Below are 14,790 nucleotides of genomic sequence, written 5' to 3' on the forward strand. Positions count from 1 at the left end.
AACAAACTATTTTACAAAAAGTTTGGAAAGGAATCTTTCTGTCTTTTATGTCCTAAAGTGATTTGCTTTAAAAGAAACAGGATTGGCCCTCACCTGAGAGGAACTGCAGAGGAAGCTTGTTTGAAATAGAGGCATTTAGATCGAGGGTTTTCTTCTCCAGCTTTCTTGCTACAAATGGTAGTTAGTTTGTGATTGATACATAGCCATTTCAGTGCCTGAAATGCTCAAGCACTATAGAAACAAAACAATGTTCTCCAATTCCTTACTGCAAGCTTTTGTTTGTGGTCCTTCAGAAGTGTTTTGATCAAATGTATTTGGCAAAGAACTCACAACAGACTGCAGTGTGTGTTCTTGTATCCTATATTTGTGGATAACAAGCTTTCTTTTGGGCCTGCTATGTGAAAATAAAACAAGTTGCTTCAAAGGAAGTAGAATTAATAAAACTTGGTTTCCTACAGTTTTTGTGTGTGTTTGGGTTTTTCTCCCCTTAATGCTGTATCTCCTGTGAGCTCCTGCCTTCCCTTTACCCAGCTGTCTCCTACATCACCTATGCTGTCCTACTCCCTGTGTCCCCTTGCCATCATCCTGGCCCAGCACCATGTGCCTTTATATTCCCTGATTACCAGTGAGGTGAGAAGTAATACCATGCTGAGGATTTAAGTTACAAATATGTTGATTAGCCAATCAGTAGCCTTAGCATCACTGTTTACTTTGTGCTATGATCTTTTCCTTAGTAGGATTATTAATTTTGGAACCACTGATGTTCATGATACTTAGAGATGTCCTTTTTTTCTTTTGGATCTCTGTCCTTCCATCAGATATGGCTGTAACTGGTCAAAGCCTTTGACACTGTCTCCCCCACAGCATTCTCCTGGAGAAACTGGCAGCTCATGGCTTAGACAGGTGTACTCTTCACTGGGTAAAGAACTGGCTGGACAGCTGAGCTCAGAGAGTCGTGATGAATGGAGTTGAATCCAGTTGGTGGCCGGTCACAAGCGGTGTTCCCCAGGGCTCAGTTTTGGGGCCGATCTTGTTCAATATCTTTATCAGTGACCTGGATGAGGGGATCGAGTGCTCCCTCAGTAAGTTTGCAGGCGACATCAAGCTGGGCGGAAGTGTTGATCTGCTGGAGGGTAGGAGGGCTCTGCAGAGGGATCTGGACAGGCTGGGTCGATGGGCTGAGGTCAACTGTATGAGGTTTAATAAGGCCAAGTGCCGGGTCCTGCACTTGGGTCACAACAACCCCATGCAACGCTACAGGCTTGGGGAGGAATGGCTGCAGAGCTGCCCGGCAGAAAAGGACCTGGGGGTGCTGGTTGACAGCCGGCTGAATATGAGCTAGCAGTGGGCCCAGGTGGCCAAGAAGGCCAACAGTGTCCTGGCCTGTATCAGAAATAGTGTGGCCAGCAGGAGTAGGGAAGTGATTGTGCCCCTGTACTTGGCACTGGTGAGGCCGCACCTTGAATCCTGTGTTCAGTTTTGGGCCCCTCACTACAAAAAGGACGTTGAGGTGCTGGAGCGTGTCCAGAGAAGGGCAACAAAGCTGGTGAGGAGTCTGGAGAACAAGTCTTAGAGGAGTGGCTGAGGGAACTGGGGTGGTTTAGTCTGGAGAAGAGGAGGCTGAGGGGAGACCTTATTGCTCTCTACAACTACCTGAAAGGGGGTTGTGGTGAGGGCGGTGTTGGTCTCTTCTCCCAAGTAACTAGTGATAGGACGAGAGAAAATGGCCTCACGTTTTGCCAGGGGAAGTTTAGACTAGATATTAGGAAAAATTTCTTTACTGAAAGAGCGGTCAGGCGTTGGAACAGGCTGTCCAGGGAGGTGGTGGAGTCACCATCACTGGAGGTGTTCAAAAAACATGTAGATGTAGCACTTCGGGACATGGTTCAGTGGGCATGGTGGTGTTGGGTTGATGGTTGGACTTGATGGTCTTAAAGGTCTTTTCCAACCTTAATGATTCTGTGTTTCTATAATGGATTCCAAGTGTTTTACAAACTTTCTGATGAAAAGTAGTTCAAACAAGTAGCACTTTTCTTAGCAAATTGAATTATTTGCTTGCTTTTTCTTTTCTTCCCTACTATCTACTAGATCCATACTGTTATGATTTTCTGTTTTCAGTTGTGCAACAAATGGCAAGTGATTATGAGGCAATATTTAAAAGCATGAATATATATTTGTGTGTGTGTGTATAATTCATATATATATGACTCACATTTCTACATTTTTTACCCTATCTTTTGTGTTTAGAACACCATTCCTGTCATATACAACAATATTGTCACCATACCCTGTGACCCAGTAGTTTATTAGACTGTCCTTCTTCAGGTCAAGGAATGATAGAGCGTCCTATGGAGGTTTTTTTGTTGTTTTCAAATTATTTGTTGGTCTGCATATCTCTAAATCTCTTGTTAAGTTTTGGGTCAGCTGGAAAAAAACAAAACAAAACCAAAAAAACCCCCACAAAACAAAAACCCCACCAAACTCTGCTTCCATTTTTTTGAAGCTGATAAAACTCTTGTCCCGATTATATAATACATGTCAGTGTAGGCAGAGCAAAATTGCTTCCTGTTGCAGAATACTTGGTATCAACACTCATAAGCAGTAATATTTATTTGTATTCTTAAAGTATCAAAAATTTGTTTTAGTATAAGTAAGTGCTTGGGTGTGCCAAAAAATAGATACTGCCTCATCTAAGCAGCTCTGATCTGCCTAGATACGTTGAAATACTGGCTTTGAACTTTTATTGTGGGACCTGCTAAAATCAAATTTTCTTATGTTTAAAGCCTCAGGCATTACCTCCTCAGCTGTTTCTCATAGAATTGTGTTTGGCCTTTGTGCTTATTTTGAACGTGTAAAATAATTGTCTGATTTTTGTTATGTTGCCCTTCCACCTAAGCAACTGGTAGGTGGATCTGTGCTTTTGCATCTATTTGGCTTTTCTGTTTCTAGTTCTGCTTTGTCTGTCACTGCAGTCTGGAATTTAAGGGAAAACAGATTGAAGGCTGTTGATAGTGCATTATGCACGCTAGTTCTTTGACATCTGAACCAATTTACAAAAAATCCACATCATGTTTAGTAAATAGGCTATACACACCCCAATAGTTAGAGAGCTCCATTACATCTGAGTAGACTGTTTTCTTTTGAAAGATGCCAGACATCTGCTCCCTTAGTGGAAATACCTTCAGTCCTGAAAGACAACTGACCAGAAATGTGGCTCTTTGAAGAGATTTGTTTAACTGGATTTTTCGGTACAGTTAAAGGAATTAGGGACATCATCCTCACTAGTCACAGTAGCTCTTCTGGTCCTACGTGCACTTATTGACAACAAATTCAATTTGCTTCTCTCTGTATATACTTTTGTGCTTTATTGCTTTTGTCTTAACACTTTGTTTAGATGCACTTCAGTTACTCCAGTTTTTTAATACTTCTATTTGGCATTGTAATTCACAGAAACCTTGCAGATATTTATGGTTATTTGCAAAGTTAGATCAGTTTCATGTAATAACTTCCTCTGTGACCTGCTTATAATTTAAACTCCTTAGAATTTAGTCAGAAAGTTTCTATAATGTGTTGGGGGAGGGGAGAGGACTGCTGTTTAAATTTTGATAGAATTTGGAGAGCAAACACTTTAAAAATTCCAGACCTAAAGCTTATCTAATTTTTTGAGGTTTTGACTTTCCTTTATTATATACATTTGTAACAGTAAATGGTCCATCTGGGATTACCTTGGAAAAAAGTGTTTTATGTAGAAGTTATCAAAGTTTGCATAGATAGTTCAGTAATCAACTAATAATCTTGGTTCCACAAAATTCCTGTTCCAATCTCCAACCATTTGCACCTACTTTTCAGTTGTGAGTGAAGTAAGGAGAGGACTCAGCAAAACTGCTATCATGGACTTCCGGAGGGCAGACTTTGGCCTGTTCAGGTCACTGGTTGAGAGAGTCCCTTGGGAAACAGTCCTGAAGGACAAAGGGGTCCAGGAAGGCTGGACAGTCTTCAAGAAGGAAATCTTAAAGGCGCAGGAGCAGGCGGTCCCCATGTGCCGTAAGAAGAGCTGGCAGGGAAGACAACCAGCATGGCTGAACAGGGAGATTTTGCTGGGACTCAGGGAAAAGAGGAGAGTTTATCACCTCTGGAAGAAGGGGCAGGCAACTCACGAAGAGTACAAGGATCTCGTTAGGTCAAGCAGGGACAAAATTAGAAAGGCAAAAGCCCAGCTAGAGCTCAGTCTGGCCACAGTCGTAAAGGATAATAAAAAATAATATAATAAAGGATAATAAAAAATGTTTTTACAAATATATTAACAACAAAAAGAGAGGCAAGGAGAATCTCCATCCCCTACTGGATATGGCGGGGAACATTGTCTCCAAGGACGAGGACAAGGCTGAGGTACTTAATGCCTTCTTCGCCTCAGTCTTTAATAGCCACTCCAGGTATCCACAGGATATTCAGCCCCCTGAGCTGGAAGACGGGGATGGAGAGCACAATGTACTCCTCATAATCCAGGAGGAAGCAGTTAAGGACATGCTAAGCCACCTGGACAGCCACAAGTCTATGGGGCCTGATGGGATCCACCCAAGAGTACTGAGAGAGCTGGCAGAGGAGCTTGCCAAGCCACTCTCCATCGTTTATCAGCAGTCCTGGTTAACAGGGGAGGTCCCAGAAGACTGGAGGCTTGCCAATGTGACGCCCGTCTACAAGAAAGGCCGGAAGGAGGATCCTGGGAACTACAGGCCTGTCAGCCTGACCTCTGTTCCAGGGAAGATTATGGAGCGGTTGGTTTTGAGAGTGCTCACAGGGCATCTGCAGAACAGCCAAAGGATCAGGCCCAGCCAGCATGGGTTCATGAAAGGCAGGTCCTGCTTGACCAACCTGATCTCCTTCTATGACCAGGTGACCCGCCTAGTGGATGAGGGAAAGGCAGTGGACGTTGTCTACCTGGACTTTAGTAAAGCCTTTGACAGCGTCTCCCACAGCATTCTCCTGGAGAAACTGGCGGCTCATGGCTTAGACGGGTTTACTCTTCGCTGGGTGAGGAACTGGGTGGATGGCCGAGCCCAGAGAGTTGTGGTGAATGGCGTTAAATCCGGCTGGCGGCCGGTCACGAGTGGTGTTCCCCAGGGCTCGGTTCTGGGACCAGTCTTGTTCAATATCTTTATAGATGATCTGGATGAGGGAATTGAGTGCTCCCTCAGTAAGTTTGCAGATGACACCAAGCTGGGTGGGAGTGTTGATCTGCTGGAGGGTAGGAGGGCTCTGCAGAGGGATCTGGACAGGCTGGATCGATGGGCAGAGGCCAACTGTATGAGGTTTAATAAGGCCAAGTGCAGGGTCCTGCACTTTGGCCACAACAACCCCATGCAATGCTACAGGCTTGGGGAGGAGTGGCTAGAGAGCAGCCCGGCGGAAAGGGACCTGGGGGTGCTGGTTGACAGCCGGCTGAACATGAGCCGGCAGTGTGCCCAGGTGGCCAAGAAGGCCAACAGCGTCCTGGCCTGTATCAGGAATAGTGTGGCCAGCAGGAGTAGGGAGGTGATTGTGCCCCTGTACTCGGCACTGGTGAGGCCGCACCTTGAATACTGTGTTCACTTTTGGGCCCCTCACTACAAGAAGGATGTTGAGGTGCTGGAGCGTGTCCAGAGAAGGGCAACGAAGCTGGTGAGGGGTCTGGAGCACACGTCTTATGAGGAGCGGCTGAGGGAACTGGGGTTGTTTAGTCTGGAGAAGAGGAGGCTGAGGGGAGACCTTATCGCTCTCTACAACTACCTGAAAGGGGGTTGTGGCGATGAGGGTGTTGGTCTCTTCTCCCAAGTAACTAGTGATAGGACAAGAGGAAATGGCCTCAAGTTGCGCCAGGGGAGGTTTAGATTGGATATTAGGAAAAATTTCTTCACTGAGAGGGTGGTCAGGCATTGGAACAGGCTGCCCAGGGAGGTGGTGGAGTCGCCATCCCTGGAAGTGTTCAAAAAACGTGTGGATGTGGCGCTTCAGGACATGGTTTAGGGGACATGGTGGTTCTGGATTAATGGTTGGACTTGATGATCTTAAAGGTCCTTTCCAACCTAGTGATTCTGTGATTCTGTGATTCTGTGATACTGAATGTAGTTACAGGATTTATCTTCCTTCTGTTTTTTATTTATTATTGCATAACTGCAGGCAAATGTAAATAAAACTCAGGTACCCCTTTTGATCTCAGTCAAATTCTGTTCTGAACAGAGTGGTTAGGGTAGTTTTGTTCTTTTCTTACAGCAGCCAGGACTACAGTTTATGTGCCTTCCCAGGTCAGTTATTGAGTGGCATATATCAAATAAGTTACTACTTTCCATATCAACCACCAGCATTACAACACACAACTATTTAGCAATACCGACCCAAGGAAGTCATTATTGGATATTCTCACTCCTGTAGATATTCTTTGTAGAACAAAGTTGTAGTACATAAAGCAGAAGGCATCATCTCATGGCATACCTCATTCTTTAGAAGTTATAAACCTTTATTCATTCACTGCTGAAAGTGTAACATGCAGACTGACTAGTCTTATTTTTAATACAGTCCAATGCTGAATGCTTAAAAGAAAATTATAATACTGATGAGAACTAGAACTTGGGGGTGCTTAACTTTTTTTAAACATTTGTCACCCATCTTTGCTTCATCAAAGTAGACAGGTTTTGCCCTAGATTCTCTGAAAGGAGACTAGAAACAAAATTTTTAAACCCTTTCTCTCAAAAATGACTTGAAGTAAGAACTTAAGCATATGACACTTAAGAATGATGATAATGTACTACGAAAGGCCTTCCTGTATGCATAAATAGATTTTTAGCCATAGCTTATCTTCCCTTTTGTGATGATAGTCTTCCCTTCAGTATGGCAGCATTAATACTGAAAGAATACAACATAGGAATGGCAGAATGAAGTAAGCCATTTAAAGTGAAAGCCTTCTGTTGCAGGTTATCTTGAATGCAGAAGAGGTTTTCTCCTGGTTTCAGCTGGGATAGAGTTAATTTTCTTCCTGATGGCTGGTATAGTGCTGTGTTTTGGATTTGGGATGAAAATAGTGTTGATAACATACTGATGTTTTTGGTTGTTGCTAAGTATTCGAGGACTGTCCAGCTTCTCATGCTGGCCTGCCAGCAAGAAGGCTGGGGGTGCACGGGAAGCTGGGAGGGGACACAGCCAGGACAGCTGACCCAAACTAGCCAAAGAGATATTCCATACCATACAATGTCATGCTCAGTTGTCCTGGTTTCAGCCAGGGTAGAGCTGGTTTTCTTCACAGAAGCTAGTGTGAGGATATGTTTTGGATTTGGGGTGAGAAACTGTTGATAACGTGCTGATGTTTTGAGTTGTTGCTAAATAGTCAAGGACTGTCCAGCTTCTCGTGCTGGCCTGCCAGTGAGAAGGCTGGGGGTGCACAGGAAGCTGGGAGGGGACACAGCCAGGACAGCTGACCCAGGCTGGCCAAAGAGATATTCCCTACCATATAACGTCATGCCCAGTGCATAAACTGGAGTTAGCCGGGGGGCGGAAATCGCTGTTCGGGGACGGGCTGTCGATTGCCAGGTGGTGAGCAATTGCTGTATTGGGCATCACTTGTTCTTGTACATTCCTTTGTCGGTATTATTATTGTTATCATTGTTGTTTCCTTCTCTCTTGCTGTCCTATTAAACTGTTTTTATCTCAATCCACGTGTTTTTTCCCAATTCTCTCCCCCATCCCACTGGGGGAAGGGGGAGTGAGCGAGCGGCTGCGTGGTGCTTAGTTGCTGGCCGGGGCTAAACCACGACATCAGTACATAAACTGGGGGAGTTGGCCAGGGAGGCACCGAAGCTGGGGAACTAACTGGGCATCGGTCAGCAGGTGGTGAGCAGTTGTGCTGTGCATCACTTGTTTTGTATATTCTTTTATCGTAATTATTATCTTTTTTTTTCCCTGTCCTATTAAACTGTCTATCTCAACCCACGAGTTCTACCTTTTTTTCCCGATTCTCTCCCCAATCCTGCTGAGGGTAGGGGGTGTGAGCGAATGGCTGTGTGGTTGTTTTAGCTACCTGCCAAGTTAAACCACAACAGGTTTCGTACTTAAATATCTAACCTATTTTCATTTCTAAATAGGTTTAACAGTATTGAACAACTCTGCACACCTTTTCTTCTCAGTGGTTGGATTTCAGATCCAGAAATATTCCATGAAAGAAAGGTTCCCTTGTATAAATCTGAATTTTTCTGTAGGAGGAAGCAGGATGTTCAGATTCTGTGGGGTGCCAGTTTAGTAATTTTGTTCAAAGTGCATGGTGAGAATAATCTTTGTCCTAAAACTAAGCACAAGGATAAGTAATTACTTTTTATGCATGATAAGCATCAAAAATATGAGCCTGCTGCTCTTTGCTTTTCATTTTTCTTTACCTTTCTCTTTCAGTCAGAGCTTCCTGCAGTGTGCACACAATGTGATCAATAACTCAATAACTTTTTTCATGCAGTAATTATCTCTATGTGGTATTATCCGAACACTTTTTCTTTATTACCCAAAAGATGCAGGAAATAATTATATAACCAGCTGATCCCATTTTGGATGAAGCTGCTTCACAACAGCAGGAGAACGTTTGTTTTTAATAGCCTTTTTAACAAATGCTGTATGGAAATCTTACTAGGCAGTACCTTTTTCTAAGGAAAAAAAAATTCTAAATAATTAAATATAAAGTATTAAGTGCAGAAGAGTAAGCACAAAGTAAATGGAAGCATCCTGTAAATTAACAGAGTTTTAAGTAATTATGGTAAGTGCGTCTTTTAATAAAAAAGCCTATTCAGAAAATAGGTATCACTGTTCTGAAGTCCCTAGATGACGACTGGACTACTGATTTTTCAGAGTAAAGACTTATCTTAAAAAATAGCATTCCTATCTGAAATACATTCTCATTTCATTGGCTTCTAATTTTCACAGATTGAGATCTTACAAGAATCACGAATGATGATTCCAGACTGCCAGCGCAGATTAGAAGTTGCATATGCAGATCTTACTCAACTACTAGTAAGTATAGCACCAAAATCCACTGATCAAGAAATGCTGCTGTTCCTTGATGAACTTGGATAAACGTGATTATCTGTAGTGCAGTTGCAGCATATTAGAACTAGATTGAAGAATTACTTTTTATAGGTCCCAAGACTAGCATCCTATAACATACCGATATTTAATTTTAGATAACTGTCTTTGCAGACTTGGTCTTCAGTCTATGAAAGCTGTGTGTGTTAGAATATTAGAAGCTGTCTTTAAGGGAGTACACACTCAACATACACTTAAGTACTGAACTGTTAGAATGGACTCTGAATTCCTGTGATAGTTACATGATCAGAAAAAATAGTTCACTTGCTTTAGGTAGTCTTTCTAGATCATGTAGATGTATATAATATGCTTGTAGTGAACCTAAATAGTCAAAATACTTTGCTTACTACTTTTATTATGCCTATGGACAAGAAACAAGACAGCTGAGTTTTTACTGAGTACTGCTTATATATTAGTGAGATGAGAACTAGTGCCACATTTTTAAGATATGAATACCTGCAGGAATAAATAGTATCTTGTACAAATAGATTCACTGAAACTATATTAAGTTAAGTTTGGAGATAGTCATGCTTAATTTTAAAAGCTGATTTTTCACTAAGAATTCTGCTGCACATGTAAATGCTACTGTGAGGCTAAAAATACATACCATAAATTAAGCCTCAGACACATTTGACAGATAAAATGCAAATCCCTTTTCAACAGAAAACTCAAGGAGTCTTGTCTTCAGGTGGTATGCCTCTACTGTTTTCCAAAATAAGTGCTCAGTAGGAGCAGGATTTAGTGTCCTTTTGTTATTCAACTAGTTACTTGACAGTTAGCTGGTCTAGATTTCAGCGGCATGCAGAAGTGATGCTATTGATCCATACACTGTGCTGTACAAAGTTAATACGAGGAATGTGGGGAGTTACTAGTCTTATTAAGAATTTAGAAGTCTTTAAAGGTTACTTTCTGTTCTTAGCTCACCTTCAATGCTTAAAATCAACCATGTAGTAGTATGTTTTTTCAGTTGTCAGTCTCTGCTTAAGCCATTTCCTAATGATACCCTTGTTCTGAGTTTTGTTATTGGTTCCAGTTATGCTGTCCTTGGTTTTAAATATTTATTTAACAAAATAAAGGTATTTGTCATGAATGAGTGGTTTAGACTACTTAAAGAATCACTGCCAAAGATATTAGAAAGCAAATGATTTTAATATAAATTTGTAAAAAGCGCAACTTGACTTAACAGAATTCAGTGGCAAGGTCTACTCTGTTACTTATTCAACATGGAAAAAGTATACAAAGAGAAACCAAATTACAGTTAGGTTGGAATGATTTACACATGGATCGGGGGAAATGATTTTCACAGAGTCGGGGAAATCGAATTGGATTGGTGTGGCTTATGTGTGGATTAGGGAAAGAAAGTGAGGGAGACCCTCCTGTTGAGTCACAAGGTTCAGAGTGGACAGGAATCCATCCCTAGTCCCAGACTTGGTCAACAGTTTATGACTAAAGGTATCAAGTGCTGGGGATTCTGGTGTGGTGATGTAGCCTATGATTTTGTGCTTTGTGTAACTTGAGGATAGCAACAATCTAATATAAAATAGCAGCAATTAAAATTCACTAACACTATTAAGGTAAATCACAGTATTAAATCATATAATTTCCTAATAAAGCTTAACAACATAACAACTTAGAACTCAATAAGGTTCTCTAATTACACACACACACACAGAGATGTAAATATAGAGATAAAGACATTAAAGAGATACAAAGGAATGATATATATATACACACAGAGGTACCTGTTAAAAGTTTCCCCTAGAATTCTGTGAAATACATCTAATGCTTTTGCATTGTCTCAATGGGCGAAGAGTTGAACTTCAAACAGGGATTTCAGCCCAGGTTCGTGCCGGTCCTCTGAACTTATCACAAACTTGAGAGTTCATGAGCTCTGAGAGGCATCCCACACAGAGGGAGATGCTGCTTGCAGCCCGCTGTGGTCCAGGAGAGCTCAAAGGGCCTCACTTGGGACCACTGTTTATAGGGTCAGGAGATGATTGACTTTAAGCATCAGTGAACTTCAATCCTGGCCACAACCCAGACAGGTAATCCAGGACTGTCAGGGGATTATTAGTTAGTCCTATTCTCGTTCCTCACCCTGGTCAGGCAACTGCATTCCTGATACAATCAGTGCCATTCTCTACCTCAGCTACGCATGAATGATTGGTACGGTCAAGGGGTTCCCAACCGCCAAACTCTTTGTTCAAAGGCCAAGGCTTGCCAGGCAACTGAATTCCTCAGGTTGTAGAGCGGCCCAAGTGCAGGGCAGGGGGGGAACAGAGCAATATTATATTCCAATTGTAATTTAAGGGAAAATTTTTGTGTTAGATTAACCTTTGTAACCAGTAAAGATTTCATTACATGGGATTAAACAACATTCTATATGTGAGGAGGTTTTTGCACTAACATAATTTGGTGTGCCAAGTGCCAAGTTTTGATGTACAGAACAATGTTTGGCAATAAACATAGTATAACAAGAGTCAATAGAATTACAATGGGATGTAATATCCTGTTCAGAATTCCCGTTGCTGTTGGAGACCATCCAAATAGAGTGTCCTACCAGTGATGTTCCCCATCTTTCTTCACTGTTTCCAAGACACAGTGTATCTCTTCTGCATCTGCATAGGTCAAATCTATTCACGCATGACAGCCGTTATCCTGGACCTTAAGCAGGACAAAAGAAATTACCTGTGCTTTCAATCATGTAAAACTAGTGTTTTCAATAATTATATATCCCTTGTTTCATAGTTTCCTTCTTAAATTGAATCCCATGTCCATTATTTTCAAAGTACTCAAAAGTTTTGTTTTTAATTCCAGGAAAATGAAAAAGAATTGGAAGAAGCTGAAGAGTATAAAGAAGCACGTTCCATACTAGAGTCAGTGAAGCTGAAAGCCTAGAAATTTTTCAGTACTCTCTTTATATGCATTAGCACTTGGTCCATTCCATGCTTTCATTTGACTGTGGCTCTATTACTATTGTTGGCTTGCTGAAGTTCCCTTTATGCAAACTGGCCTTTCTGTAACTGCAAGATGCATCACATAAAGGATGTTCTGAAACATCTGTGTTCCATATTCAGGCAAAATAGAAACATTTCCAGTTCACCTCAGTTACAGAAAGGAAAAAAATAAAGCCTATTTAATGTAAACATAATAGTGTAATAACTAATATACAGAACTTAATCTGAACAATCTAGGCTAAGAAAGTTTAGCTATATAAGGAATGTGAGGGACCAATAAATACTTTAGAGGCACCTTATATTTGAAATAATTTCACAGAATCACAGAATCACAGAATCACTAGGTTGGAAAGGACCTTTAAGATCATCAAGTCCAACCATTAATCCAGCGCCACCATGTCCCCTAAACCGTGTCCTGAAGCGCCACATCCACACGTTTTTTGAACACTTCCAGAGATGGCGACTCCACCACCTCCCTGGGCAGCCTGTTCCAATGCCTGACCACCCTCTCAGTGAAGAAATTTTTCCTAATATCCAATCTAAACCTCCCCTGGCGCAACTTGAGGCCATTTCCTCTTGTCCTATCACTAGTTACTTGGGAGAAGAGACCAACACCCTCGTCGCCACAACCCCCTTTCAGGTAGCTGTAGAGAGCGATAAGGTCTCCCCTCAGCCTCCTCTTCTCCAGACTGAACAACCCCAGTTCCCTCAGCCGCTCCTCATAAGACGTGTGCTCCAGACCCCTCACCAGCTTCGTTGCCCTTCTCTGGACACGCTCCAGCACCTCAGCATCCTTCTTGTAGTGAGGGGCCCAAAACTGAACACAGTATTCAAGGTGCGGCCTCACCAGTGCCGAGTACAGGGGCACAATCACTTCCCTACTCCTGCTGGCCACACTATTCCTGATACAGGCCAGGACACTGTTGGCCTTCTTGGCCACCTGGGCACACTGCCGGCTCATGTTCAGCCGGCTGTCAACCAGCACCCCCAGGTCCCTTTCCGCCGGGCTGCTCTCTAGCCACTCCTCCCCAAGCCTGTAGCGTTGCATGGGGTTGTTGTGGCCGAAGTGCAGGACCCTGCACTTGGCCTTATTAAACCTCATACAGTTGGCCTCTGCCCATAGATCCAGCCTGTCCAGATCCCTCTGCAGAGCCCTCCTACCCTCCAGCAGATCAACACTCCCACCCAACTTGGTGTCGTCTGCAAACTTACTGAGGGAGCACTCGATTCCCTCATCCAGATCATCTATAAAGATATTGAATAAGACCGGCCCCAGAACCGAGCCCTGGGGAACACCGCTTGTGACCGGCCGCCAGCCGGATTTAACGCCATTCACCACAACTCTCTGGGCTCGGCCATCCAGCCAGTTCCTCACCCAGCGAAGAGTAAACCCGTCTAAGCCACGAGCCGCCAGTTTCTCCAGGAGAATGCTGTGGGAGATGCTGTCAAAGGCTTTACTAAAGTCCAGGTAGACAACGTCCACAAGTCTTTCCCTCATCCACTAGGCGGGTCACCTGGTCATAGAAGGAGATCAGGTTGGTCAAGCAGGACCTGCCTTTCATGAACCCATGCTGGCTGGGCCTGATCCCTTGGTTGTCCTGCAGATGCCCTGTGAGCACTCTCAAGACCAACCGCTCCATAATCTTCCCTGGTACAGAGGTCAGGCTGACAGGCCTGTAGTTCCCGGGATCCTCCTTCCAGCCTTTCTTGTAGACGGGCATCACATTGGCAAGATATTATAGCATAACAGTCTGTACTGAAAGAAGAGATGGAGTAAATGACCCTTAAATGTCACCCATCTTTTTTCTGTGATGCAATTTATTTGTAACTTTGTCAAATATTACTCCTTGTTTATCTTTGAGCCGAAAAACAGAATTAAGAGCTGATTTCAAATCTTTCTCAGTTTGCCTGGGGTTGATTCATAGAGCCCAATTCACACAGTTACCATTGATCAAAATTCTGTTATTTTTTCAAGAAACAGAATTTAGCAGATGAGTAGTATGTTGTCAGTTGGATCTGCTGGTAAGAGTTCTGGACTGAATGCTTTTCCTGAAAGCACCTTGGTTTAAGTGAGTTTCTTTGAAGAAAGCTTAAACCCCAGAAGCTGAAAGAGAACTAACAGGTAAGGGAACAATGCTTAATCTGCCTGGAAGACCAAACATGTACAAAAGCTGTGGTTCTTTCAGAATGGCTTCTCTAAACAGCAAAGAGTAAGCTCTGATGAACAAGAAAGCTTTTTACATTAGTTTTTCTAGTTTGAAAGTTTTTTGGCATGTACCTTAAAGGCAACACAAAGCACAGTGTACCTTTTGTGTGGTTCTATATTGAATAATCTTATTAAAATTTTTTGCTAATTTGCCTGAGTTTGTGTAAACTGCAGTTTCAGTACCTCTATTTGTGTACCTCACTCTCAATGTTCTTAACAAGTCTACTTCTCCATGGCTCTTAAGCACTGCTCTGACAGATTATCAACACTGCAAGATTTGTGATTGACTGCAGAATGACCCACTTCTGAAATAAGTGACCCTAGACCAATATTAGACAGCACTATGGTTTCATAAGAGTATATGGACACCTTACCAGCATTGTGTCCTACGCATGCAACTGCCAAACAGACACTGCCCTGTTCACAGGGTAAATGAACTGCTACTGAGGAGAACATCTGTCTTTGCATAGTCATTTCAGTCAGTTTCTTAGAATCACAGAATCAGAGAATCATAGAATAGTTTGGGTTGGAAGG

At 42.7% G+C, this 14,790-nt stretch overlaps 1 protein-coding gene across 2 annotated transcripts in view; it reads left to right on the forward strand.

The window, feature by feature from the left end:
* LOC309415242 (tubulin-specific chaperone A-like) overlaps nt 1-11,991 on the forward strand; it is a gene marked incomplete at its 3' end in the record, with an annotated part of 64,540 nt that extends 52,549 nt beyond the window's left edge. Inside the window, exons 3-4 of one of the 2 annotated variants that reach the window (XM_082012706.1) lie at nt 8,935-9,021; nt 11,911-11,991. In XM_082012706.1, coding sequence (XP_081868832.1) covers nt 8,935-9,021; nt 11,911-11,991 — 168 coding nt within the window. The remainder of the gene's footprint in view (nt 1-8,934; nt 9,022-11,910) is intronic. The other variant, XM_082012707.1, reaches the window with a different exon arrangement.
* Between the last annotated feature and the right edge of the window lie 2,799 nt (nt 11,992-14,790).

Source organism: Phaethon aethereus (assembly GCF_964289735.1).
Source record: "Phaethon aethereus genome assembly, chromosome: W".
In the NCBI taxonomy this organism is placed as follows: domain Eukaryota; kingdom Metazoa; phylum Chordata; class Aves; order Phaethontiformes; family Phaethontidae; genus Phaethon; species Phaethon aethereus.